Source organism: Henckelia pumila, chromosome 3 (genome assembly GCF_033568475.1).
Source record: "Henckelia pumila isolate YLH828 chromosome 3, ASM3356847v2, whole genome shotgun sequence".
Lineage (NCBI taxonomy): Eukaryota > Viridiplantae > Streptophyta > Magnoliopsida > Lamiales > Gesneriaceae > Henckelia > Henckelia pumila.
This window is the reverse complement of record NC_133122.1, coordinates 195,151,910-195,176,692: the sequence shown is the minus strand read 5'-3', so window position 1 is coordinate 195,176,692 and position 24,783 is coordinate 195,151,910. Positions and strand designations below refer to the sequence as shown.

The window sequence follows — 24,783 nt, the reverse complement described above, 5'->3', positions numbered from 1 at the left end:
ATACTTTTTTCGTGGGTTTTGTCGAATAAAAGACACGTCACACAAAATTTGACTCGTAAGACCGTCTCATAGTATTTTGTATGTGTATTTATATATAAATGAATTCCTACTAATATTTGAGCTATTTAATTTAACTTATACCGGGTCACGACAATTTTAGTTCTGTATTCTATGTTGAATCAAATATATTTCATAATATTTCTCTGAAAAAAAATATATAATTTCATAACTATGTTTTAACAATCCATTTTAGTTATTCTCACAAACATGGATACAATATAGACATATATGTTGCAGAAAAATGAATATAAACGGCTTCAAATACCATGGTATTTGCAACTCCAAATCTCACTAATTTCATGCTACCAAACTTAACACGATGTAGAAAAAAGTTAGAATCAAATGGTAATAGTGGTGGAATGTGAAGAAACAAATTCATCCTTGATGTTAAACCATCTTCGATCACAGATTGAGATAAATTAGCTCGTTACCAGAATAGAGATGACCCAAAAGCTTGATTCAGATCACAAATGGAACCCAAACATAACTACGATTAAGACATTTTTATACACCACACCCAGCGATCCCATGAGAATCAACATGTTGCACAATATGCAAATCCGGGTTATAGCCATCCGATTCACCCCAAATAAATGATGTATCTGTTGTCTCCTTATTTGGCATTCCTCGCTTTCCCCCGGATGAAGACCTTTCTATCCGCATTCCCACAGGACTCCCATGAGATGTAAGGCAGCTTTCTGTAGAACAATCAGCATGTTGTGGATGAAACTTGGGAGACACTTCTGCCGGGATATGAGCTTGAAAGGCATCTGCAGGTTGTAATGGATATGGTTCAAGTGGATTTATGGGAGCAGGGTTTGCTCCTTTTCCATGGCAACCATCTCCATCGTCATTTGTTGCTGCCGGTCCAAGAATTTGATCTGCGAGCATTTTGCAGGCTCTTTCTAACATAGCCATGTACCTTTTCTCCGCGTCTTGACGAATTTGCAGATGTTTTTCAGCCTGCGCAAAATTTGACATTGGTTTGAGTTTTGAATTCAAATCTGAAATGGCGCGAAATAAATTTTAGGAAAATAAGTGGATATCAAGGTGAAAGCAATTTGATGTAATTTTCCAAAAATAAAATTAATTCTGCAAGACAAAAACAAACCGAGCCTAAATGTTTTGCAAGTCCACTTGCCAATATATTATGAGGCAGATTGAGAAGTGAACTTACTTCTACTTGCAAGTGTAGTTTGCTTTGAACTTCCATTTGTGCCCTTAACGCCTCCTTGACTTCATAACCCCTACAACAAATCCAATCCTTGACCGAATAACTAATTGGAGCAAAGTGCCCATTTTACAAGCTGCTCAAGCAAGAACACAAACTCTTACTCATTCATGTCAGATGCTTGCATGTTTTGTGGAGAATCAATGTCACGAGGGCTATCCAGATGGTATGAACCTGAGACCCCCACCATTTGATAGAAAGATAAGAAGTCAGTTCACTATAACTCTAACTTAAAACATAAATAATAGAATCTCTTTAGATACAAATATTTTTGACTCAATACAGTCGAGTTCGAAATTTCCATTCTCCAACTCCAGTTTGCTTGGGGACTTGGGAGTCAGGATTGAACAAGCCCAGAATGAATTGAGTCAATGGGGTTTGCCCTTTTGGCTGAACAAATTGAGTCTATTTATTCAGGGATAGAGCTGACTAAATAGAATGGATTATTGTATAGATCCTATTGAATTTGTAATTTAACTTTAAAGGCTGTTCCCAAGAACAGAGAAAGAGCTAGACGCCTGGACTTACCATCTTTAGAAGCCTCACCAAATTCTTTCCCTGATTGCTTCCCTAGTCGATATTTCTGCGATGATGTATGAATATCTGTTAAAAAACCTTGAAAAGGTATCACAACATTGCGACCTCCACAGGGAACGAAAAAGGTATGCTCCATCCACAGGATAACTAAGATACATAACTAAATGGAAAGAAAGTAAAACCTGTAAATGGCTTTTCAAATGAAACAGCGTCAATCCCTTGACACCCATTGTACGCATTATCGCCTTTGGAGTAGCCTCTGCAAAACAGTAAATCTCTAGCAATCACGGGATTGAAATCCACATTGGGAAACAACTTATCTATGAAAACTGAAATCGCATACCCACAGACTGGATAAAACAGAAAGCAGAAAATTTGGGCCTGCCATTTAAGTCCCTCTGAACAGGTATCATCGAACATTTAAGTTCCTCTGGACCAGGTTGAGTTTTTATTTTTTTTATTTTATATCAACAACTTTTGAGAAATTTGAAAAACAGAATGAAAGGAGAGACCACTGCCAAATCGTTATCGCTTATTTTTCATTTCCCTACATAGTGGTCGGGACATTTTGTGAAGAAAAAGCTTGAATCGTGCTCTTAGAAGCAATCTCAAAACACCACCCCAAGTCGCATGTCAATAAACAGAACCAAGTAAATTATCTCAGCAACGAGCTGAAGTCTTAGCTTGCAATAGAAAGCAACCCGCTTTCAGATTGCTATTAGCAATTCTCAAACCAATAGAGAAACCAAACTAAACCCAATAACAATCAAATTGACGCACTAATAGATGAAGCAACGGATTCTCCAAATGGAATACTGCACTGAGTGAACTGACAAACATATGATAACCAAGATTACATAAACAAGTTCAAGCTAATTCCGCGAGTAAAAGAAATTTCTTGAGTAATCAAACAAACATGAAGATCCTCGCCATCCACTAAAAAAGGTATAAACGCACCCGTAACCACTAAAGTCGGTCCACGGCACTCATCACAATTCACAAGCACACAATCTAATCCATCAATCAGACAACACGCAAAATGGGTGTCAATTAACTTGGGGAAAACCAACAAAAAAAAAAAGAATGAAGATGGGGAAAAAGACGCTTACTGCCGGGGCCACCAAGTTGAGTAACGGCGTCGACGAAGCGTTCGTGGAGATCAGTAGTCCATCGAAGGCGTGGTTTGGGGTCGGATGTAAGGACCAGACAAGGGTCCGCACCGACCCGTTGACCATAACATAAATTGCCGGAAACCTGAATGTTTTCTTGATTCAAAAGAGCTTCACGCGATTGAATCAGAGTCGGAAACATGGAGGGAGGGGAGAATCGCAAAAAGCAAAGATCTTGGGAGACGGAAGAAGGTGGGGTGAGTAAAGAACATGAGATGAGAAAGCACAAAACTAAAATCGCGTTGCAAGAGATTGACGACTTTTGCGGTCTGTACTACGGATCACGAGAAAGGGAGAGGTTCAGTGAGAGTGAAAAAGTGAAAAGAGGGGAACACTGTAAAAAGCGAGAACCGTAGCAGAATCTCCTGAACACCTGGGAAAGTGCAACTCATTTTATCCATTCGTTACTCTCTGTGAATATTTGTCTTTACTTGCTTCAATCATTGACACTTAGCTCTTGCCACGAGCCTGGTCTGGTAAAGTACTTCGAGATTAAGCTAATTATTAGTGAAAGGGTAAAAAACAATAATCAAATGAGAATATCTCCAAGTGTATATTATATGTATGCCAACATCTGAGTTTACTTTACGTACATGGAAAAAGATTATTCCATATAGGAAAACCTGGAAAAAATAATCCCATTAGCTAAGGAAAACCTGAATATCTGGTAATGGTTTACCAAAAAAAAGGGAAAAAAAAATAGGATGATTGAAAAGGACTCCAAGAATAGAGCTGTGTGTTAGAAACCTCAAGCCGTCGTAAGTTGTTGATTCAGCTGATCAACACGTTAAAACTTTAATAAAAGAACATTAAAAATTATGAAAACAATGTCAATTGGGGTACTGGATATTTCAAATAAAAATATTAACAATGTTACGTAATAAAAAATCAATATCAAACAAATGATATAAGATATAATTAGGGATGACAATGGGTCGGATCTAAAGTTGTCTGCATTAAACCCATCACAACGGACGAGTCTAGATCCGCCTAAACGAGTCCACGAGCGGGTCCGGGACGGATTTCCGGTTTGGCCAAACCCGCCCCACCAAAGTATATATATATATATATATATAATTATATTTTTATACTAAATAATTAATATATTATCCATAATTTGAGTGTATAATATTATTGGATTGAAATTAATTTATTTTATAATAATAGTTTTAGTATAAAAATATATCATTATAATGTTTTTGTCTAATAATTATTAATTAATTACAAATTGATAAATTTTAACTTGTGAGAATATTTTTTTGTTTTAAATATTATCAATATATATTTGAAATTAAATTTAATGATTTTTATTAATTTTTAAACTTTTAAAATTTAAAATTTAATAATTTTAAATATATATATATATAATTTTTTGCGGGTCCAATGGGTCTAACCCAGATTGAACCCATCGAGTTTGCGGGGCAGGTCCAAAGGAAGGCGAGACGGGTCCCGGATTTAGCAAGACGCGCCCCGTTTTCATCACTAGATGTAATCAATTATATTTTGAATAAAAATTTATCCTTAGAATTAATAGAGGAAAACCAAGAAAAGATAATCCCATATAAATTAGAAATTTTGATTTTTTTTAATTAAAATTTTTTTTTGACGGACCGACCGGCATCATCCGCTTAAGCCGCATGGTCTGGCCCATTTTAACTTGCCTCCAAATGGACCACTTAAATAAATCTAATCCTACTCGTCTATTTTTGTTATGATAAGATGAATGAGCCAACACAACCGACCTCATCGGTTTTGACATCTCTATGTAAGAGGACCTCCATCGGTCGATAAAATTTTATAACCACAATGTTTATTTGTTTAAAATTCTTTAAAAACATGATATGCATATCAAAGAGTAGGAAATGAGCCGTAATTTAAACAAATTGACTCCACAACAAACACCAAATCATCCCTCGTTAAAATTTAAAATTAACTCTCTTGACACTGATGGAACAAAATTCAAGTTCGAGCGATCAAAGTATGGATGGAATAATGTTTCCACTATGCGTAGCACAAAATAAATGACAACACCATTGTCATTACCAACAACTTTGCTACATATCAGTGTAGCACTTAGCACAGATGATACACGGCAAAAGCTAACGCACATTCACAGTTGGGGGATATTGACAAATTTCTTTTGTATGCCAAGAAATGGAACTTCAGCTTTATCAGGATGGTACTAAAAATTTCCCGAGACCATGTGCTTGCCACCTTAGCAAAATTTGGACAATTCCTCCAGGATTGGTTGAAAACCTGCTTACATCCAAGGAGAACTGTGAGTGAGTCAAAAGTTAAGGGTGTTGGTTTCATGTGAATGAGTGGTTGAGTTAAGTGTCCGGCTTCACGACGCCAAGAAGCTTCCACCCACCAAATCCAGCCAGCGAAAATGCCTGAATATGAAAACTAAGAGTTAGATGGGGAGTAAATAAAATAAACAGCGCATGCCTTCAATTGCCACCAAAAAAGAGGATTCCTTGAGCCAAATTCTACTTATGTAAATTTGAATAGTTGCAAGGTTAACATTAAAGTTGTAGAAAAAAGGAGTAGACAATGATGTTGACAAATTAAAGCTAATTGACGAGAACGTCATCGACCAAGCTTTGGTTACGTCAGAAAATTTAGCAGCAACTATATGTCTCAACAACATTTACACGTGAAAGTGAAGGTTAAATAACCAGACATCTCATTGTTGCTGTGGACAAATTTTCCCTTTACACCTTTCATGGAAGTAGTACATCGTTGCGCCATTGTACATTCAACCAATTCATTTGAAAAATATTATCCAGCCATATGCCAACATAGTCATCAATCTTGTTATACAACTAAAATCTTCAATCTTCTTTGCAGGCTCCATTATTTTGTGAGTTAACAAGAAGAGAAAGGCTTCGTGTCAAAAGCTGATACATGACAAATCACGTGTAACTCTGAAGAATCCATACACCTGGTTCCTCCAACTAAGGTGGATATCAACTTGAACAAACTTGTTCATTTAACATTAATTGCCAGTTCTAGCACTAGAATGTAAAAGACCGTTACGAAGCCTATGGACACCTTCTGAAAACTATTAACCCCTTTCTTAAGAGCATGGAGACGCAACGATGCAACTGCATCAAGGTATAAAGACAACACCATTGAGCCACGACCACACGATAAATCAAGTTACTGAGTGATTTTAGGGTTTCAAATGTCGCATCCACAAATTCTATTACTAGTGAAAAGTTAAAGTCTCCATTCAATCGTCGCAAAACAATAGTCACCTTTTCTTCTTCAAAAACCTGTGCCATTTGTGAGATAGCATTTACAATGGCTTTGTAAGCAAACTTAATATAATTCAAGAGGTGAAGAAACAGAACATTACAAGGATGGGATCCATGGACAATTAAGTAGTAGGGATAACCTCTTCCCATGATTTTCCAGTTGCTTCCAACAACGCAGCATTGCAAGTCTTCAGATTTATGGAGGAACCTGAAAGCATAGATGCAGCTTCTTCCCAACCCTTATTATGCCCCATACACCTGCACAGTATATTCAAATCAAATCCAAAACAAACTTTTCACTAAATTCTACTTTTCTTTTACGCAATCACCACAAGTTTCAGTTTCATTTTACTGGAATGTGGTGCACTAGCATGAAAAGTAATAAAAGAAATAAAGTTCATATAAAGATTGGCAGCATCCGGGTTTACCAACACAATGCCAAAGAAGTTACAGTCAGAAGAGCTCACATTATCGTAAGGATCTCATCTCCCGAGTAACTACAAATAGCCTGCTGCAGATGTTCAGCAGTTTGCCCATCCATTGCAGCAACTGAGTAAAAGCTCGAAATAAAATGTACTTTAGCTTCCAAGAAGCCTTGCACTTGCTCCTGCATAATTTTCAATGTCTCCCGAGTCCTCTGTGCATCACTGCATAAACCCACCAAAATTGAATGAAGTATTGAAATGAGGTTCAGTTTGTTCATTTTGGTAGATTATATTGAGAGGCAACCCCAACCTGGACAAAATAAGTTCAGGAATCCAGCCCATTTCTTTAAGTTTCTGGGAAAGTTTGACGGCATCAGCTCGTCCGGATTTACTCAAAGGGCGATCATGATCTATTAGACAAGTAATACAAATTTTATGCAATTGACTTGTCCAACTTTCTAAGCAAAGTATTTAGAACAAACCGTGCTTCTCTTGAACATTTTGCATCCTCTTCCAGGAAACTATGATCAAGATGGAATTTATAAATGAAAACGAGTAATTTTCATAAAAATGCAAGTTTTAAAAAAGCCAAAATAGATCGAACCTCCCCTGCTGATTAAGTATTTGCGTCTACCCAAACATAAGCAAATAAAATGCAGGTTCTAGGAAATTCATGTCAAGGTAATGGAGGTACTTCCAAATTAAATATGCTGCCGTGCACATTATCCACAGCTCAAATGCATAATCTACAACTGCTAAGCACTGGCTTAATTTACTGATTCCGTCATTTCCGTCACATAAGTACCTCGGAGCGAACGATTCTCCCAGGAACTCTTAGCGTGGCGTAGTAATATCAGACGGCGAGCGACAGCATCCGGCGGAGTCTCCGTCGAGATTTGCCCTTCCGTCGTACCGACAGCGACCGAATTCCTTACGAAAACCGATGATTTTCCTCCTCCTTTGGATAATTGCAATGCGCTGGCGCTACTGAGCGGCATCAGCACGGCGGAACACATGGCGGACAAACAAAATTGACAAATGTTTTTGCCCAACCTGATATTTCTATGAACTCTCTAACGATTTTACAATTCGCGCCTCCAGAAACAAACGACTTTAGTGGTTTCTAGCTTTAAAAAGGTTGATTTCGAAGGGCACCTATTTCACATGAGTTAGAGTAGAGACACACAATAGAAGTATGTTTATGAGTGACAGGGGACTGAGGAAAGGAGAAATATGACCAACGTCCAAAGCATATCTAATAATATGGAATATGCTCCACACGAGGATCGAATCCGCAAAATTAGTGGTTTATATTAGCAAACTCGGACGGTTTCTTTTAACTAATAGTCTAATACTATCACTCTATGCGTCTCGATTATATAAAGTTTAATCTTTTTTAAGTTTTTTCACACACATTTAAAAAAACTAGCAACAATGAACGCACGTAGAAAACACGTGTTGGAGTAATATAATTCAAAACAAAATTAGACAATTCTACAAAATTGTTATGACAGCAATATTGAAACTTTTGATAATTCATGTTAAATAATTACTTTCAAATCGATCTTGAAATAAACATATTTGTTTAATTATTTTTTAAAAAAAATGGACTAAATTTTGTAATGTTTTTTTATCATATCATTTTCTTTTGTTTGACTTATTATGGATTTCATTACATTTTTTTTGGTCTTTTGTTATATGTATTATTCTCTCAATATATTTTTTGGGCAATCAATGATACAAACTATAACATTTCAGATCCGACGACTATCTCCACTATATCAACACGAATCTTTTCAGCATGCTTATGTACGTCCCCACTCGCACGATCCTCTGAAACTTCTCAAGGGGTCGCCCATCCTATAATTGTTTGCTCAAGTCAAACATGTTTAACTTTGGAGTTCTAATACGATGGGATCTCGAAAAGAAGATATTCACCTTGATGATATGAGTAGTTTCTATCAAAATTTTCAAGCTCAAACCGTTCAGTCACATACCTACGTAGTCTCAGACCTCTTTCATTTTGGTATAAAATCGGTTCATTCAAGTTCTTCTTCTCCTAGAAGCCTGTCAAGAGCCGCTTAATTCTTTTAACTTCTTGACACCGACGATTACTCTTCACCCTCTTGCCAGTCTCGGACATCACAAGTACAGTCTATGAACTTTGAATTTTTGCAATGATGCAACATAACTACTTAAGGTGAGTGAACTCTTAATTTACACTAAAAGAGATACTTGTATATTTGAGTTTTATACAGCTTAACTCATTTAATGTTTTCAATAGTTCACGTTGTGTTGCATCTTTTACTCCACTAATTTTGTAGTGAATCATTGTAGCTCAATCAAATGTTAGTTTTTAATTTTTTTTTTTAACTAAATAAAGCCTCTCACTTTTTCCAATTTTGAGAATTCAATATTAGTAAGCTATAGGTAATAGACAATTATTTAGTTTTTACTTGTGTTACTTTTTGTTTAATTATGTAGTTTTTTTATATATCTTGTGTAGTTCACGTTTAATGGTTTTTTTTTGAACTTTTATATTAATGATTATATGTATTGAATGCATACAATATACATCTACAATTAATTATATTCCAAATATCAATATTTATAAGTCAAAATAAATTTATTGAATCATAATTTAAGAACTATTTACAAACTAAAATATACATCAAAATTAAGATTCAAGATTAACATGCTGACATAAAATTATGATAAAAATCTGAAGAATAATGGTGTTAGTTCAAAGACAAAATATGATAATTATAAATGACGTTAGCTTAATTAATTAGAATTTTTTAATATATGTATTTAATTAATTAGAAAATTTTCAATACAGTATGTTGATAATTGTTTTTTATGTATGAGTTAGTGATTTAGTCATGTATGATCATGTTTTGAATTTTTTTTCCACCTTAAGTTCTAATAATAGTTTATTGTGAGTTAAATTTCCAAATGAAACAAATTATCAAAACAAAAACTAATTATACAATTCAAGAATTCGGGTTATTCGATCAGTGACATCATTAGTTTGCTAATTTAATATATTTTGAACTCATATTCGATGAGTTTGACAAGAAAAATAACGTAGAATAACAAAATTTAAGTAAAAATATTATTTGATTGTATTTGTAGCGCAATATTTATATTTCATATATATTTGAATTATTTCATTTATTTATTTTTAATATCCATATATTATTTTGTATTATTAGTAGATAAACAATGTGTAAAAAACGTAGACATTTAAGTATGAAGTACATTATACAATTTTTTATTTAAATATTCATATAATATATTGTAAAATTTATAGAAAAATAGTTTATGAAAAATAAGAATATTTAATTAAACTCATAATTAGGTGATTAAAAAAGGATATATAAATTGATTATATTTTGTAATAGTAATTAATATATAATTGATAATAACTAATATATTAACAGAAAAAATAATATGTAAAAAATAAATTACATTGTGTACATTTTTATATTTTAAGTATATATCCATATATTATTATTATTATTATTATTATTATTATTATTATTATTATTATTATTATTATTATTATTATTATTATCTTGTAAGATTAATAAAAAAATAATTTGCATTAAATAAGTTAAATATATTTGTAGGATTTTTTTTATTTTAAGTACTCATATACTATCTTGTAAGATTAATAGAAAAATAGTTTAGATTAAATAAATTAAATATATTTTGAAAGAAAAACTCAAATAAGAAAATGAGCAAATAATAAATAGTATATACACAAAATATGAAAGTGAAAAAAATAAAATAGTGTGTAAAAAAATATTTAAGTTAATTCATAATTATTATTTATATATTTATAATTGTAATAGAATAGACCATCGATAAATTAATAGAAAAAATAAATTACACGATGTAAATTTTATATTTTAAGTATTCATAAAATGTCTTGTAAGATCTAGAAAAATAGTGTGAATAAATTAAATATATTTTGTAGGAAAAACTCAAATTAGAAAATGAGCAAATAATAAATAGTAGATGTATAAAATATATAAGTGAACTTCAAGAAAATTAGTGTGTAAAAAAATATTTCAGTTAATCATAATTCTTACTCTCCTATACTCATAATAGTAATAGAATAGATAAAAGATAGATTAATATGAAAAATAAAATATGGATTTTTTTTATTTTAAGTATACATACATATAATATCTTGTAAGATACCAAAATTTATTATTATTATTAGTATTCCATGTGTTGGTTCATCTGTGAAGTAAATAATCGAATACGATAAATTAAAAATCAAAGTAAAATATTTTTAAAAAAAATTTATTTGAAAGAGTACATAGTATAATTTTTAAACAAATAATTTAATTGAAGAGTCACATGAATAAATAATTAAGAAAAAAAACATTCATTAGGTAATAAGAAAAACGGTAGTCACGTAAATTCACAATGAAAATCACATATTCATAGTGAAAAAAAAATTTAAAAAATATTAATTTCATTTTAATTTTTTATTTGAAAGATTTTATAGCATAATGCTTAAATAAATAATTTAATTGAAGAGTCAAATGTTAAACTCACATATTTATATATATATATATATATATATATATATATATATTTGAAAGGATATTTATATATATTTTTAAAAATACTAACAATATTTTAATTTTTTATATGAAAGAGTTCATAGTATAATTTTTATGTAAATAGTTAATTGAAGAGTCACACGAATAAATAAATGGAAAAAAAACACATTAATCTTATATAGTAATGAAAGGGTAACCATGTAAATTTACAATAAAACACACATATTTATAATAGTAATAGAGTAATAAATTTATGTATAAACTTCTATTTTATCTTTATTTAATGTACAAAAAAAAATTTGTGAAACAATATCACGGTTAAATTATGTGAAATAGATATCTTAATTGAATAGTTCATAATAATGTTATTTTTTATGTCAAAAGTATAACTTTTTATTTTAAACTCGTATAAGAGCACGACATATTTGGCACTGAGGTGAAGTCTTGACTTACGTCAAAGCCATGATTTTAAATGTTTTGATTTGTTTGGATAAATATTGGATTTCATAAAACAAAATTCCCCAAATTCAAATCTTTCGTTCAAATCAAATTCTTATGTCCAATTACAACCTACGTATACCTTGAGACTAGACTTTACAACAGAGAGAAATGGTTATGGCCAATTGGCTTCATGAATAAGAAGTCACTGAATCATACAGTTTTATTCATGTATTAGCACGGGTACAAAATAACGTATTTCATACTTGTGCTAAAAAAAAATCATACATTTCGTACTTCTTGATGAAATTTTTGAATCAAGAGTACGATTAGCTCAAAACTTCCAGACCTCGTTGCTGGCGAGACGACCATGGATTTATGCATTATTGAGCTTCATTCTTCTGTACTCACTGTTGTGGTTGAGATATGATGGAGTTGGATTAAAGTTCCCCTCAGGCTGCACTCTTCCACCTGCAAAAATAAATGTCAGGTCATATTTAGTGTTTACTAGCTTGTCCTTTAGCTTTCTCGAGCCTTAGTTTCTTCAACTCCGAAACAACAAACCCTTTTTGATAGTCAGGCCAATGAGGTATTTAGTAACAAACCTGTGATTTACATGTTTTGGCTAAAAGATCGCCGCACTCTTCGATATGAACTCTTTCTCTGCCAACCATCCTGGCTAGTTCTGAAACTGAACCATCCATTTCTTCAGCCTGTGGTGAGAAGAAAGGTTTTGATTTCGATATCATCGTAATACACCACATACATATTGTTCTTCTTCTAAAACATATTTAGTCTTTTGCTATTTATTTTTCCATCGAACAGATTTCCTGGCTTAAATTCATGATGTATACTCATTGAACATTATGGTATATATGCTTAAAGATTCTCCTAACTTCAACAGGAAATGCACTAGATGTAGATATAAGATAGATAACTGAAGGATGCACAGATCTTACTTTTTCCATGAATCTCTGAACACGAGAACCTATTGACTCAACGACTTTATAAGCTGAACTCATAGCATTCTCTAGCTCCTCGACATCAGCCTGAAAATATTACTTCCATAGAGCTTAGTCCATCGCATAAAAGCACCAAATAAAGGAAACAAAGATAATTAGTGAAGTGAAAACACTGGAAACTAGATCTCACCCGCACTTCGCCACTGACTGGAAGTCTGGCAGATGAACTGAGCAATGCGTGTGTTATGCCTGACAAAGAAGAAGTGTAATCCTCTTCCGTTGTAGACCATTCATCAAGATATGGCATCTAAATCAGAATACAGGTACACGTAAATATTTTACTGCAACTCTTTATAATGCAGTTTAAAATGAATAAAGCAGCTAGAAGATAAATATTTTACTGCAACTCTTTATAATGCAGTTTAAAATGAATAAAGCAGTTAGAAGATAATCATCATAGTGGCATTTTGTATTTGCTGGGTGTGAGAAAGCCAATCATGATCACAGACGAACATTGTCTTTTAGCCAGGCGTGAGCAAAAAAGACTGAAATGGCAAAAGGCACTACAAAAATATTGAGCTGATGACGTGAAATGATTTTTTTGGCAGATATTTATTATTAGCGGGAGTAATCTTTCCTTCTTTCTCTTAGTAAAGAATACTAAAATTCGTGTTATGCTTGATTGGATGAAATAGATTGCTGTATAAGCGGTCTGTGAGTTGGAAAGTTGTGAAAGAAAGGCTTTCTAAATGTAACTTGGATACAAGATTTGTGAACAGTAGTTTTGCTAGACAATGCTGAAATGATATATTTCAAAGTATTATTTTGTTATTACCTGAGCCTCAACAATTGAAGTCAGAGTTTGTATTCCTCTCAATGCTGAAAGTTCGTTGCGTTTCCTTTGCACATCTTGGCGTTTATTTGTTATCTCGCATCCAAGTGAATAGAGTTTTTTCTGATAGGAAAGAAAAAGAAGACTACTAATCAGCAAAATTAACATTGAATTGGAAATTGTCAAGTATTGCCATGTTGTGAAGGGGATTATGATACTCAAAATAAGGTGTCAATCTCTATTTACAGGATGGAATGAAAATGGTACATAAGCAAAACAAACTCAAATTGATCCAACTGAAAATCTGATCGAGTAGTACTAAGGTAGTGTTTGGGATTTGCTTCTAGGTGTTTGGGATTTGCTTCTAGGTGTTACCTAACTAGAAAAGAAGGAACCAAGTTCAGATTTGGAACTCAATAGGCACGAGCATACCCCACAAGAACATGAACTGGAACCAAAACCTCTGATTTCAATCATAGCAGGGGGCAAGAATAGCAGTCAAAATTTTTAACTAATTTAAGAAACCCTAAGCCATAGTTTTCCAAAGGCTTTTGTCGCTCTTGCCCAAATCATATTCTAAATAACAGCAATAATAATTCTAAAAAAATCTAGGGACGAGGGCTCGCAGATCACAACAAACCTCAGCTTCCTGTTGTTGAGCACGAATGGAAGCCTCTGCTTTTGCATTTGCCAATCGCCATTGCAGATGATGGTTACTTAAGATCTTGAGAGAATGCACATCTTCTGAATGACTGGATAGCTTTTTGCCTTTCCTGACATCAAGCCCCGACTTTATGCTGAAAGAAGGATGAGGAGGCAATGAAGTACCTACCCCCACCTTCAAAGAAGACGAAAAGTTCAAGGAACGTGTGAAATCACTCGGAATTGTGCCAGCATTACTAGGATTCCTTTCTGCAGTCCATTTATCCACATCTGGCATAGAAGACCGCGTATCAGGACCACTCCGCAGCTTACTTGTTGGCACGCAGAGGGGTGAATTTGGGCATGAAGAACTGCTCTGATCTGTAAAAGTAACTCTACATGAATCAGAATCATCCCTCGATGTTGAGATCTTAGAAAGCTTCTTTTCCATATCAGAAGTCACTTCTTGCAATAGCCTAGCTGCCGCTGATACCTGCGTGCATCCATTTCTGCCACTAGTAGACGAATTTGAACGATTGACACTATTAAAAACTTGCCTATATCGAGACTGAACCATTCTATCGGTGCCGCTGGCGATTGGCGTGTCAGGTCTTGACGAAACCATAAAATTTGAAAGCTGGTGATCGTCACCGGTTTCCTTATACTGCTGCTTCACTCGTTGCGGCGGTTGTTTTCTCTGAACAGTAGGAACACCGAGACCCAAAGATTTATCCAAGCTACGATTAGTCTCTGGGATGTGGTTCTCGTCTGTTCGCCGCCTCTGAACGGATTTGGACCGGGAGTGGTCGCGATGGTTCGGGGATGAATTGGGTTGGGTAAGAGGAGACATGAAGCGAGAACTAACCTCCCTCACTCTTGGCCGCCGTTGGGTGGGAGGCGGAGCAGGCGGCTCCCCAATCAAATCCGACGCTGCTACGCCCGCCATTTAGGAGAAAAAGAATTCAAATCCAATTACGTTCGTTCGATGATTAAAAAAGTTCGAAGCCTCCAACGATGAAAATGGTATTTCACAAAATCACAAAATCATAATTGGGAACCCTTTCACCAACAAAGACAACAAAAGATTGAAAAACTAGCCGTTAGCAAAATGTTCGCCGTGCTCCACAGATAACGGTTCTATTCCTACTATTCTATAAATTAAACTTGTTCGCGGATTGACCCGAATGGTCCGAATCAGGTAATACATTAATTTTTGATTTCATTATCGTTAAGTATCAAATTAATCCATAAAGAATTTAAATATGTAAAGTGTTAGGATAGTTAATAGTACCATAATATTAAATTCAATGATCTAAAATTGTTAAAACTTGTGAGATCCATAAAAATATATGGACCCTCAATTTAAATGTAGATTAAGAATTTTCTACATTATAAGAACATCTCATCCACGGTGAGTTTTATGCTATCCCAAGGGCACTGCCCTTGGGGTGGCGGCGTGACAACCCGTGATTAGTTAAAATCAGTGGAACTTTTCAAGAAAATGATCAGATCAAAGGGAGCAATGACCATAATCGTGTATTGTAAATGATACGATTACGGAGAAAATAAGCCAAAAGAGAAAAGCAAGTCAGACGTAGAAAGTTGACTCCAAATAAATTCTAGTTTTAAATGATTGTATAAGAGATAGTAGAAAGACGGTTACTATAATAGAGAGTATAAATAGAACAATAACTCATACTTGTAGAGAATACTGGACATGTATGAAATCTAAAATTCTTCTTGTATCTTGCATTCTCTCTAAATCTCACCCCTTCTTGAGGAGATTAGCGATCTCGAATTCGCTTCCTATAATTGGTGCTCTCGTTGATTTTTTCGGCCAGAGGCATTGTTTGGTTTGATGTATTATTAATCTATGTATAACTTATCCCAATTAATTTCGTCTTATTTTCGTCATATTATTTATCTATTTATTAATTAATAATTTTACATCAATTAAATCAAATAAATTATAATCTATCCATCAAATCAAATAATGTATTAACTATTTTTTCCTATTTATTTTTAATTTACATTATATTACTTATCTATGAATTACTTATCCTATCACTCAAACCAAACGGTATGAATTGCGTGAACGTGAAAGATTTTAACATGTCACGGTGGATGAGGGGAAGTTCTATGCTACCCCAAGGGCTGCCCTTGGGGTGGCCCATGCTATAGACCCACGATTGGATATAGATTGTGTTACTTTACCCGGTTTTATGTTGATTTTGTTTAGGTATTTGTTTTGTTTGTAAATGCATAAATGTAAATCTTTTCATGTGGTGTTTTCAACATGAATCTCAATGTTCATTTTATTTTTTATTTTCATATTTTCTATGGAGTAATGTTACAGGTACAACGAAATTTGTACACCAAATTTTACCACACAAAAAATTCAATACAAGAATTTAATTTATCAAAATCTCACAATACATTAAATATAAAATATCGCGATAAAACAACAAAATCTCACGATATTATTGTTATAAATAACGTTGTATACTGTATTTGTTATCCCTTTAGCATTGTTCTTTTCTTATCAAGATGTCGCACCTGATACCAACACGTAAAAATAGGGTCTACTAGATAACAAAGTTAGACGTTTAGTAACAAAATCAAAACCTTACATCGCAAATAATCAGATGTTATAATGAAAATTGCCTTCGGAGCACAAACGCCCAATTTGACCAACGCGGGAATATAAGCAGATGTAATAGTCCTCGAGAAAAAAAAATTGTCTAAATCCTGGCAAAGGGATCATTCCTTTGTATCAGCAGATGAAAATTCAAGAAATTATCGAGACTAAACAAAAGATAAAACTTCATGCTCTACAAAATTCAATTGAAAATGGATATCTGAAATCATGATCATCACCACCACCTCAAAACCTGATCCAACGTCAAGCTCATTAAACAATGTTTTACAGAAATCAAGTTTGCCTCATAAGAGACCTCGAGTGCAGCTCAGCGCTCCTGGGAAGGACTATCTTTTCTGTACTAAAATTTTCCTAATCAATAATTTTATGGATGTATACTTCTAACAGTAAGAAGGTTCTGGTACCCCGAACTTGTCGCTTTAAGTCTCTGGCTTGGTACGCCAAGTGCAACTATGTACAATAGTTATTTCTATCTCGCAGGATGAGTGAGATCAGGATTAGTAGTCGGGACACCACATGCAACTTAATGGAGTCATTCTATCTTGCAGAATGAGTGAAATCATGATTGGTAGAGTCAACGAAATGCTCCCCTGCTAGAATCACCCAAAAAATCATCTGTTCAAACATTTGAAAATAACAGGTCAAGGCAAAGGGAAAAGGCAAAAAAAATAATGTGATGAAGAGTAAACAAACTCGTGTCCACTTAATCTAAATGGGCATGCTACTGTTTGCAGTACACAATCTCACAGAATCGAATCACTCATGCTTGTGTACATAAACATGCAACTCTTAAATGTTATTTTAAAATCTGGCTCTAAGACTGTCAAGTACACAACCCATGAACAGAACGGATCAATGTCAGCCGCGCAGCAGAGGCAGAGCCATACAACAAGAATATCTCTGAGACTCGTACTAATTATTATTACCTAACTTGCAAAATATAGAATGGTGAAGATAATCCAGAATGTATCTTACCATGCTCATCTTCATCACCGCTTTGAGTTTTAAAGAAAGGAGTGAGATAGTTCCGGTCTATCGCAGTAAAAGAAGTCGTGCTGCAACAGTGAAACAAGAATTTGACAATACATCAAAATGAAGAAAACAATGTAGGCTTGAAGATCTTTGGGACGGGATAAAATTCAGGGTTCCAAACTGAACTTCGAAGATTGCCGGTTTCCAAACTTTTGCGGTTACAGATTTTATAGGTATTGGAGTTTAATACTTCATTAATTTGACTCTGACTTTTACCTTATCTTGCGTGGATCTCTGGTCCCCCTTTTCGTAACTATCTTCCTTTTTTAATATAATATCATATCATATTGTTTCCATTTTTTTTTAAAAAAAAAAGAAAATAATGTAGGCAAAAGTTGGAAATCACTTGTAGCTACCTTTTGTGGAACTCCTTCAGTTTCATCTTGAACCTGTTTCCAGATGAAGGTTCCCCCTCGTAAGAAGGGGCTCGGTAACTCGTCTCAAAGCTCTGCAAGTAAAGAGTAAAATTTATAGGGGATAATTTAGTCTATTTTTAAAAAATTGGTTATATCTAACAAAAAACAATTTTAAAATCATGTGTAAAACATGGTCCAACATTAAGGAATGAATTCAAGAGATGTGCTTCTAGTTTTCCACCATATGATACCACGATGCTTTCAGCAATTCAGCACATGCCATGTTCCACTGTGTTAAAAAGAATGTACAAGTTCTTGCAGACTCCTCTAAATGGATTCCACAACAGGAGGGACCACTTTTCCCTAAAATCAGCATATTGCACACCTCGGTTTCCTCAAGTCGCGGCTTTGCAGTGAAGGAAACGAGAATGAAAATGAAAAAGATGGGCAGAAATAATACATTCAGCCGAACCAAACTTGAGTGTGTACAATTTTCAATGAAACACATGCACCAACTTTTCGCCTCAAAAGATGGGAGAGTGACAGTTAAATTGACATTTTTACTTACTTCTCCCAATGGTCCATCATGGTCGTCACCCACAACTTCTAAAGCTTCCAGCATGGTTCCTGTAGAGCCTCCTATTAACAAAACCTGAAAATTGCAACCACCCAAAAATATCAAGACAAAAAATTATATTTATGTGCAAAAAATGAAGTGGTGGGCCCCATCTACTAGTTAAATTAATTCTACCTGAGAATATTAAGAAATAAAAAGCCTCTGTATGTCCATGTGCAAAACTGAGTTTTCTAGGGAACATCTGCTAGCTAAACCAATTAAATCTATAACATACAGATATTCCATTTGCAGAGATATTTATGAAAACAGAATTACCTGCGAGTTTAAGATCAAATTAACAATGGAATAGTTGATCTAATCAAGTAAAACCCTGGGTAACAGTTAGGCGACAAACAAGACACTAATACTTTCATCTTAAACTTCTAAAACCAATTAGGCATATTACCTTTGAGGGAACTATGCATAAAAAAAACGTTGGATTATCATACAAAAAACATGGTACCATTATGCTTCATGAATGTAGCAATGATCCACCTTAAACTAGTAATAGTTAGAACAGATCACTACACTCACAGTCAAAACAACTATCGCAGTTGTGGCAGTAAAGATTGTCTGACCATGGCCATCTGGAAGATCATGAATCGATTGAAGAGCCAAGGCAAAAGCCATAGCCCCTCGGAGCCCTGTGATAAAATAAAAATCACAAGTTTGAGCAGTCAAGAGGGTATCTACATGATTGTATAATTGTTAAAGTGGGAGTACTTAAAAAAGGCATGCTAGCAAAAGTGTTGGATATGCAAGAGATATCTGTTTGCAGACCACCAATGGTTTTTCAGCCACTCACCACTATACCAGAGTGCTTTCTGATGCTTCATTGGTATTTTCCGATTTGCGGGTCTAACCAAGTTCACCAAGTAAGCGCACGAGAACACATTTGTAGCTCTTCATAGAAAAAAGTATAAGAAAGTTTAGCAGGGGTCATAATCCAACACTACATTATCCATGTCTTATAATAAAACTGCATAGGAGAAAATTGGCATCAATATGTACATAACGATAAAGTTGATAACAATAAACTCATTTTAAGTTTAGAAGGCAAAGCAAATATACCTGGCAATCCCAATGAATAGCTGATGTAAGTTAGAGCAAGTTAAGGAAAATAATAGTGTGATATCAGCATAGCAAAACACCAAGTAGCTTGGAACAAATACAATTGTGGATACGATTGAGAAAAAGATAAATCCAACATGTGACCAGCTATGTTTTTCCATCGCAATATCAAATCCCATGTATATAAATCTGCAAGACAGACCAAAAAAGCAGGCCCAACAATAGAAAAAAGCCAAAAAGGTCAAAGGAACTCAAAGAAAAGTTAAATGAACTAACAGATTGCTTACATAAAAGTTTCAGCCAATGATGATATTAGATGGAAAAAAGCGGACACAAATTTCTGCGAACTGTCCGACAAGTTTGAGAAACCATAGTGCTTCATGACCTGAAATGTAAGAAGTCCATGAGCTAAGGTCATCTACCAAAACAAAGAAACAAGCACAAAATTAAAGACCAATAAGGCATAACTATTTAGTTTCACTTACTATTCCGGTGAACAATATAGATACAATTCCCGAGAGGCCAAGTCCTTCAGCTAGCATATACCTAAAAATTCAAACACGACAAAAACACAAATAAGTACGAAAAACTCCTAAACACACCGATTTTGTAAAACTATATGGAAGAATGCCAAAGTGACTTACGAGAAATACGGAAAAAGGACAAATAAACAGCACTCCAAGTTCTGAAGACTGTAAATATCATGATGCAGTAAGTACCTCGTTTAATTAGATCTGAAACTTGAATTTGATTCTATTTGAAAAATATACTTACTTGTCAATATCCAAACCAGCATACTTGAAAAGGTTCTGGGGAGTTAAGAATTCAAGAAATAGACCATGAGGAAAAGATCATTGCAAGAAAGTGGCGACCTAAGAGAAAATAATTGAAAAAAGGATATCAAAGCAGAAGTGAATCCAACTCCAACCCCTGTGGATATAGAAACAGATTACAGTTAGCTCGATGGGTGCGAATCTTCAACACAGATGGTGTAAAGCAGTGTAAATTTTTCAGTTACAGATACACTGGGAAATTCACCAAATACAAGAATTCATTGGACCAAGAAAGTCACTAACACCAAATATGACAGAATGATGGGAATAGAACATGTATATTAATTGAGCAGGAGGATAAGTGAAACAAGCAGCCACTCACATATATGCAATGGGATAGAGGTTTGAAGAGTTAATTGAGCAACTTGAGTAGTTTCACAAATTTATATTAAAATCTATCAATTATCAATTAAAGTATAAATACAATTACCGGGTCACATTCCATAAGCTCGTGCTTCTGGTAAGAATAAGTTTCAACATGGTATCAGCTAGAGGTTAAACGTTCAAAACCACCATTGACAAAATTTCATTGAATTGGTCTTTGGTATCGATTGTTTGCCCAAAGACCAATCTACTTGAACGTGTTCAACTTGATATCTTGGGTATTCCTTGTAGCCAACCAATACGCACTTGTTCTCCTTGGATGTTGAAACGGGACATATACTCTCTAGACTCTAGACTTCAACTTATAGGGCACGTGAAAATATAAATGCCATTCTTGAGCCAAGTCCCATGAACTCGATTTTTGGGAATGGTTTCAACAAAAGCAATAAGTTGTTTGGCCATTGAAGGCGTAAGGGGTTAAACAAATAGGTACCACAATATGGAGTCAGTGCTAGTCGCAGTACAATAATTCCTGAAAAAACTAACAAACAAATTCATTTGAACTCTTCCTTAGACTTAAGTCTTAATAACTAATTTTTCAGCAAGACGAAAGCCAATTTCCACATTGAGAATTAGAAAATGCCAGGAGTTCAAAGAATTGGCTTGCCTTGTCCATCATGACTTTGATATTATTCTCACTGACATATTGCTTCCAATGTGATTACTTATAATAATGAAGTATGAAATAAATACACAGTCGAGAAACTTTTGTCACCACAGCAAAGAAAAAAGACATTTAAGGGAGAATAATGAAGTATGAGAATTTGTTACGTAAATAAATGAAAAAATCCTTATGATTTTCTGCCATTTAATGAAAAATTTAACCACGACATATGAACAATAAAAGGACAGTTTCAATTATGACAAGGGTCAAACAAATAAAAACCTGCTGACATTGAACCAACAAAGGTCTCAAGAAATCTGACCACGACCATGAAAAAATTCTGTCCTGATGACTCATGGCTCCTTACCAATGACATAGTCCTGGATGTGTAGAACCAAATTAATATCTTATGCAAGAGAATTACACCATATGATGGAATGAAGCAATTTAACTGACCTGTACAGAGAAATTGCCATCTTCAAATGGTTAAACATGCAAGTTCCGGCAAACAAATAAGACATAAGTGAATAGATAAATCACCCAATGCAAAATATCATATTTCCACAGAAGCATCCTCAACAAGAAACAATTATATATAAGTAGACTTACAGCATCATTTAGCACAGATTCGCCAAAGACCAAAGCATATAGATTCACGTCCGTACCAAGCTCCTAAAAAAGTCATATCAAGTAGATGCCAATTACAATTATATCATATTGAGATATACTTTGATTTGAATTCGCAGAAGCAAAGCGTCTGTTTTCCATCTCTAAAATTAGTCAATGACAGAAAAAGAACTGATCATTTGTTTGACAGAGATAAACATGAGACCAAATTAAAGAGTATCAACACAGAGATGAGCATGTTACAATCGACACCAACCCCAGACCTGCTACTAGAAGGTGCCATCTCAAACTTAACCCGGCCTAGAATTAAAGGTGATGACTAAAATTCAACCATCGGAAGGCTTTGGGTGTAATGATCTATGATAATCTTATCGTCTATCCTTTGTGGGGGAAGGATACTCAAAAGAGTTCCAATGATTTCCATCGATTTTTGCAGCGTGGCACCATTGAAAATTTCAGAAAAGAATTACAATATCAGGATTGAAATCGATATGTTGACTATAAAATAGTTTTTATTGGTTCACTGATTTAAATGAAATTTAAAGGGGTAAATCAATGCCATACCCCTTTAGAAGAAGAAACATGAACAACAAGCTACTTTAATCGGTTGAAGATGTACGAATTCATAGTAAAAGATAACACCTTGAAGCTGCTAAAATGGAAAAACACATTCAACTTAAAACATGATTTACAAAATTCTAGCAAATGCATTTTCAAGCATGTATAATAATGGTGACAGGTCATATAAACCATCATGTTAATAATAACTCCAGTAAACATTCGAAAGAAGCACAAAACCCACATTGTTTTCAAATAACGCACAGGATGGTGTGTCCTTCATGATATACAAGAGTGTGCTCATAAAAATTTCCCTTGGTATGTATGGCAGTTCTTTTGCATTTATTCTTAAACAGATAATTTCACCGAAGCCAGCAAATTAACAGACATGTGTACAATAATCTAATGCAAAAATTATCCAATGCTAAAATTTTGATCATTTTAATTCAATATGAATGAGCGACACTATTACTATTTGTCTCATGATGAGCCTGAAGTAAGTTTGTCTCATTGCCATTCACAAGATTAGCAACTATTCAAAGATTTTGTTTTTAATGGTGAATTGACAAGCTAACAGCAAACAAAACTTGGATGCTATGTGATTAAAACACCGGATCACCTGAAATATAGATAAAACAGTGACAGGATCAGTAGCCGAGATGAGAGCACCAAACATCAGACACTCAACAAATGGAAGTTTGTACATTAGAAATGTCACTCCACCAAGATATCTGTAATATGACAGGTTATGGCATTCAATAAGGGGCATTACTCCAATAAGGCATATCTCGAATAAATCTATACTGCTATGTGTGTGTGTGTAGAGGCAACAAATATAAATTATACTCACACTAAAATGCCCGTGACAACAGAAGCTATCAAAGTTCCAAATATAGCAAATGTGACAATGGCGCCAAAGTTAGAAAAGAATGGTTTCTGCAAATTGAATTCAGGATGCATATCTTATACATATAAATTTCTCTTCTTCAGTTCCATGATTACATTCTAAAGAAAAACATAAAACTTAAAACCAAAGACTCACCGGTTGTAGACTGAACCCCGACTGAGTAATCACAGAATAAGTTAAGGAAATTACTTCACCAAGCTAACAAATGAAGGTAGCGTAATAAAAACGCACTCTATATAGTTTTACACCGAAAAAGAAAGTTCATTTCGCAAGGATATAATATGATCGGGGGCAGCAGAAACAGGAAGAAAAACTCTTCGTGGAAGTTGAACCATGCCCTGCAAAATCAAGATAAACGAAGAGATAAAAAGAATCAGTGTTGCTTCCTGAAATTCGAAACTAGGGTTTTACAAAAGGGTCAAGAACAAGAAACTGATGATCGCAATAAGACCTGATGCTATTTTCAGTGTTGGAAACATTAGCGAGCCCACCGACAATTAAACCTGTGTTCCCAAATCACATATTCATCAGACCGCATAACACTCAAAATCATAATCAGATTTACAGTGATTTTGAAGGGGCTAAGTGAACGTGAACGATAACGCAACCGATTAAAAGTGAGGCACTGGCTTCTGGAAGATAATAGAAGCGGTGGCGGCGAAGAACATGGCCAAGAACAAATGAAAGAACGAGCATCATGATTTGCAGAAGAATCCCAACCCCGGCCGCCTGCTGGTCTTTCGCCGGGCTTCCATGCGGGTCGGCCGGAGATATCTGCATCTCGTCCATGCCGATCCCTGGTGATGATCAAAGAACACCAGAATCGAATCAAGAAAGGCAAATATAATTCCTTAAGTTGGTTAGACTTTTTGGTCCCTTTTCTTGATTGGATTGGAAGAGGAATTCTCGATCAAGTTCAACTTCCTGCAATTTCACGCCTCGTGGCCCTCTGAAATTATTTTCCTTTTTCTTTAAAGAAAAAATTATTATTTAATTTAGA

General features: G+C 34.4%; 4 protein-coding genes across 6 annotated transcripts; all 4 read right to left on the bottom strand.

Annotated features, from left to right (window-relative positions):
• Positions 1–420: 420 nt before the first annotated feature.
• Positions 421–3,514, bottom strand: LOC140891718 (protein PHR1-LIKE 2-like). Its single transcript, XM_073300334.1, has 6 exons — positions 2,938–3,514; positions 2,011–2,087; positions 1,820–1,874; positions 1,396–1,465; positions 1,238–1,307; positions 421–1,023 (listed from the first exon to the last, which is right to left on the bottom strand). The coding sequence occupies exons 1-6, from the start codon at positions 3,137–3,139 to the stop codon at positions 565–567; spliced, it is 933 nt and encodes a 310-aa protein (XP_073156435.1). The 5' UTR covers positions 3,140–3,514; the 3' UTR covers positions 421–564.
• A 1,399-nt stretch (positions 3,515–4,913) lies between these two features.
• LOC140891743 (uncharacterized protein At3g52155, chloroplastic) lies at positions 4,914–7,802 on the bottom strand. Of its 3 annotated transcripts, XM_073300369.1 has the most exons (6): positions 7,287–7,478; positions 7,165–7,203; positions 6,993–7,092; positions 6,725–6,904; positions 6,398–6,515; positions 4,914–5,390 (listed from the first exon to the last, which is right to left on the bottom strand). In XM_073300369.1, the coding sequence occupies exons 2-6, from the start codon at positions 7,187–7,189 to the stop codon at positions 5,328–5,330; spliced, it is 486 nt and encodes a 161-aa protein (XP_073156470.1). In that variant the 5' UTR covers positions 7,190–7,203; positions 7,287–7,478; the 3' UTR covers positions 4,914–5,327. The 3 variants fall into 3 exon arrangements, with proteins under 3 accessions (XP_073156470.1, XP_073156469.1, XP_073156468.1); XM_073300368.1 differs by lacking the exons at positions 7,165–7,203; positions 7,287–7,478 and adding an exon at positions 7,488–7,802 and having other exon boundaries at positions 6,359–6,515; XM_073300367.1 differs by lacking the exons at positions 7,165–7,203; positions 7,287–7,478 and adding an exon at positions 7,488–7,801.
• A 4,012-nt stretch (positions 7,803–11,814) lies between these two features.
• Positions 11,815–15,193, bottom strand: LOC140892558 (protein ENDOSPERM DEFECTIVE 1-like). The gene is made up of 6 exons (XM_073301486.1): positions 14,135–15,193; positions 13,498–13,617; positions 12,853–12,969; positions 12,660–12,749; positions 12,306–12,413; positions 11,815–12,171 (listed from the first exon to the last, which is right to left on the bottom strand). Exons 1-6 carry the CDS (start codon positions 15,080–15,082, stop codon positions 12,094–12,096), a joined length of 1,461 nt encoding a protein of 486 aa, XP_073157587.1. The 5' UTR covers positions 15,083–15,193; the 3' UTR covers positions 11,815–12,093.
• Positions 15,194–16,991: 1,798 nt separating this feature from the next.
• On the bottom strand, positions 16,992–24,750 carry LOC140886925 (sodium/hydrogen exchanger 6-like). The gene is made up of 22 exons (XM_073293846.1): positions 24,392–24,750; positions 24,235–24,286; positions 24,062–24,121; positions 23,919–23,943; positions 23,727–23,812; positions 23,496–23,607; positions 22,301–22,363; positions 22,148–22,167; positions 21,974–22,071; positions 20,772–20,800; positions 20,645–20,676; positions 20,515–20,562; positions 20,356–20,416; positions 20,158–20,255; positions 19,984–20,059; positions 19,871–19,890; positions 19,605–19,702; positions 19,334–19,443; positions 18,752–18,835; positions 18,184–18,275; positions 17,771–17,850; positions 16,992–17,410 (listed from the first exon to the last, which is right to left on the bottom strand). Exons 1-22 carry the CDS (start codon positions 24,570–24,572, stop codon positions 17,370–17,372), a joined length of 1,566 nt encoding a protein of 521 aa, XP_073149947.1. The 5' UTR covers positions 24,573–24,750; the 3' UTR covers positions 16,992–17,369.
• Between the last annotated feature and the right edge of the window lie 33 nt (positions 24,751–24,783).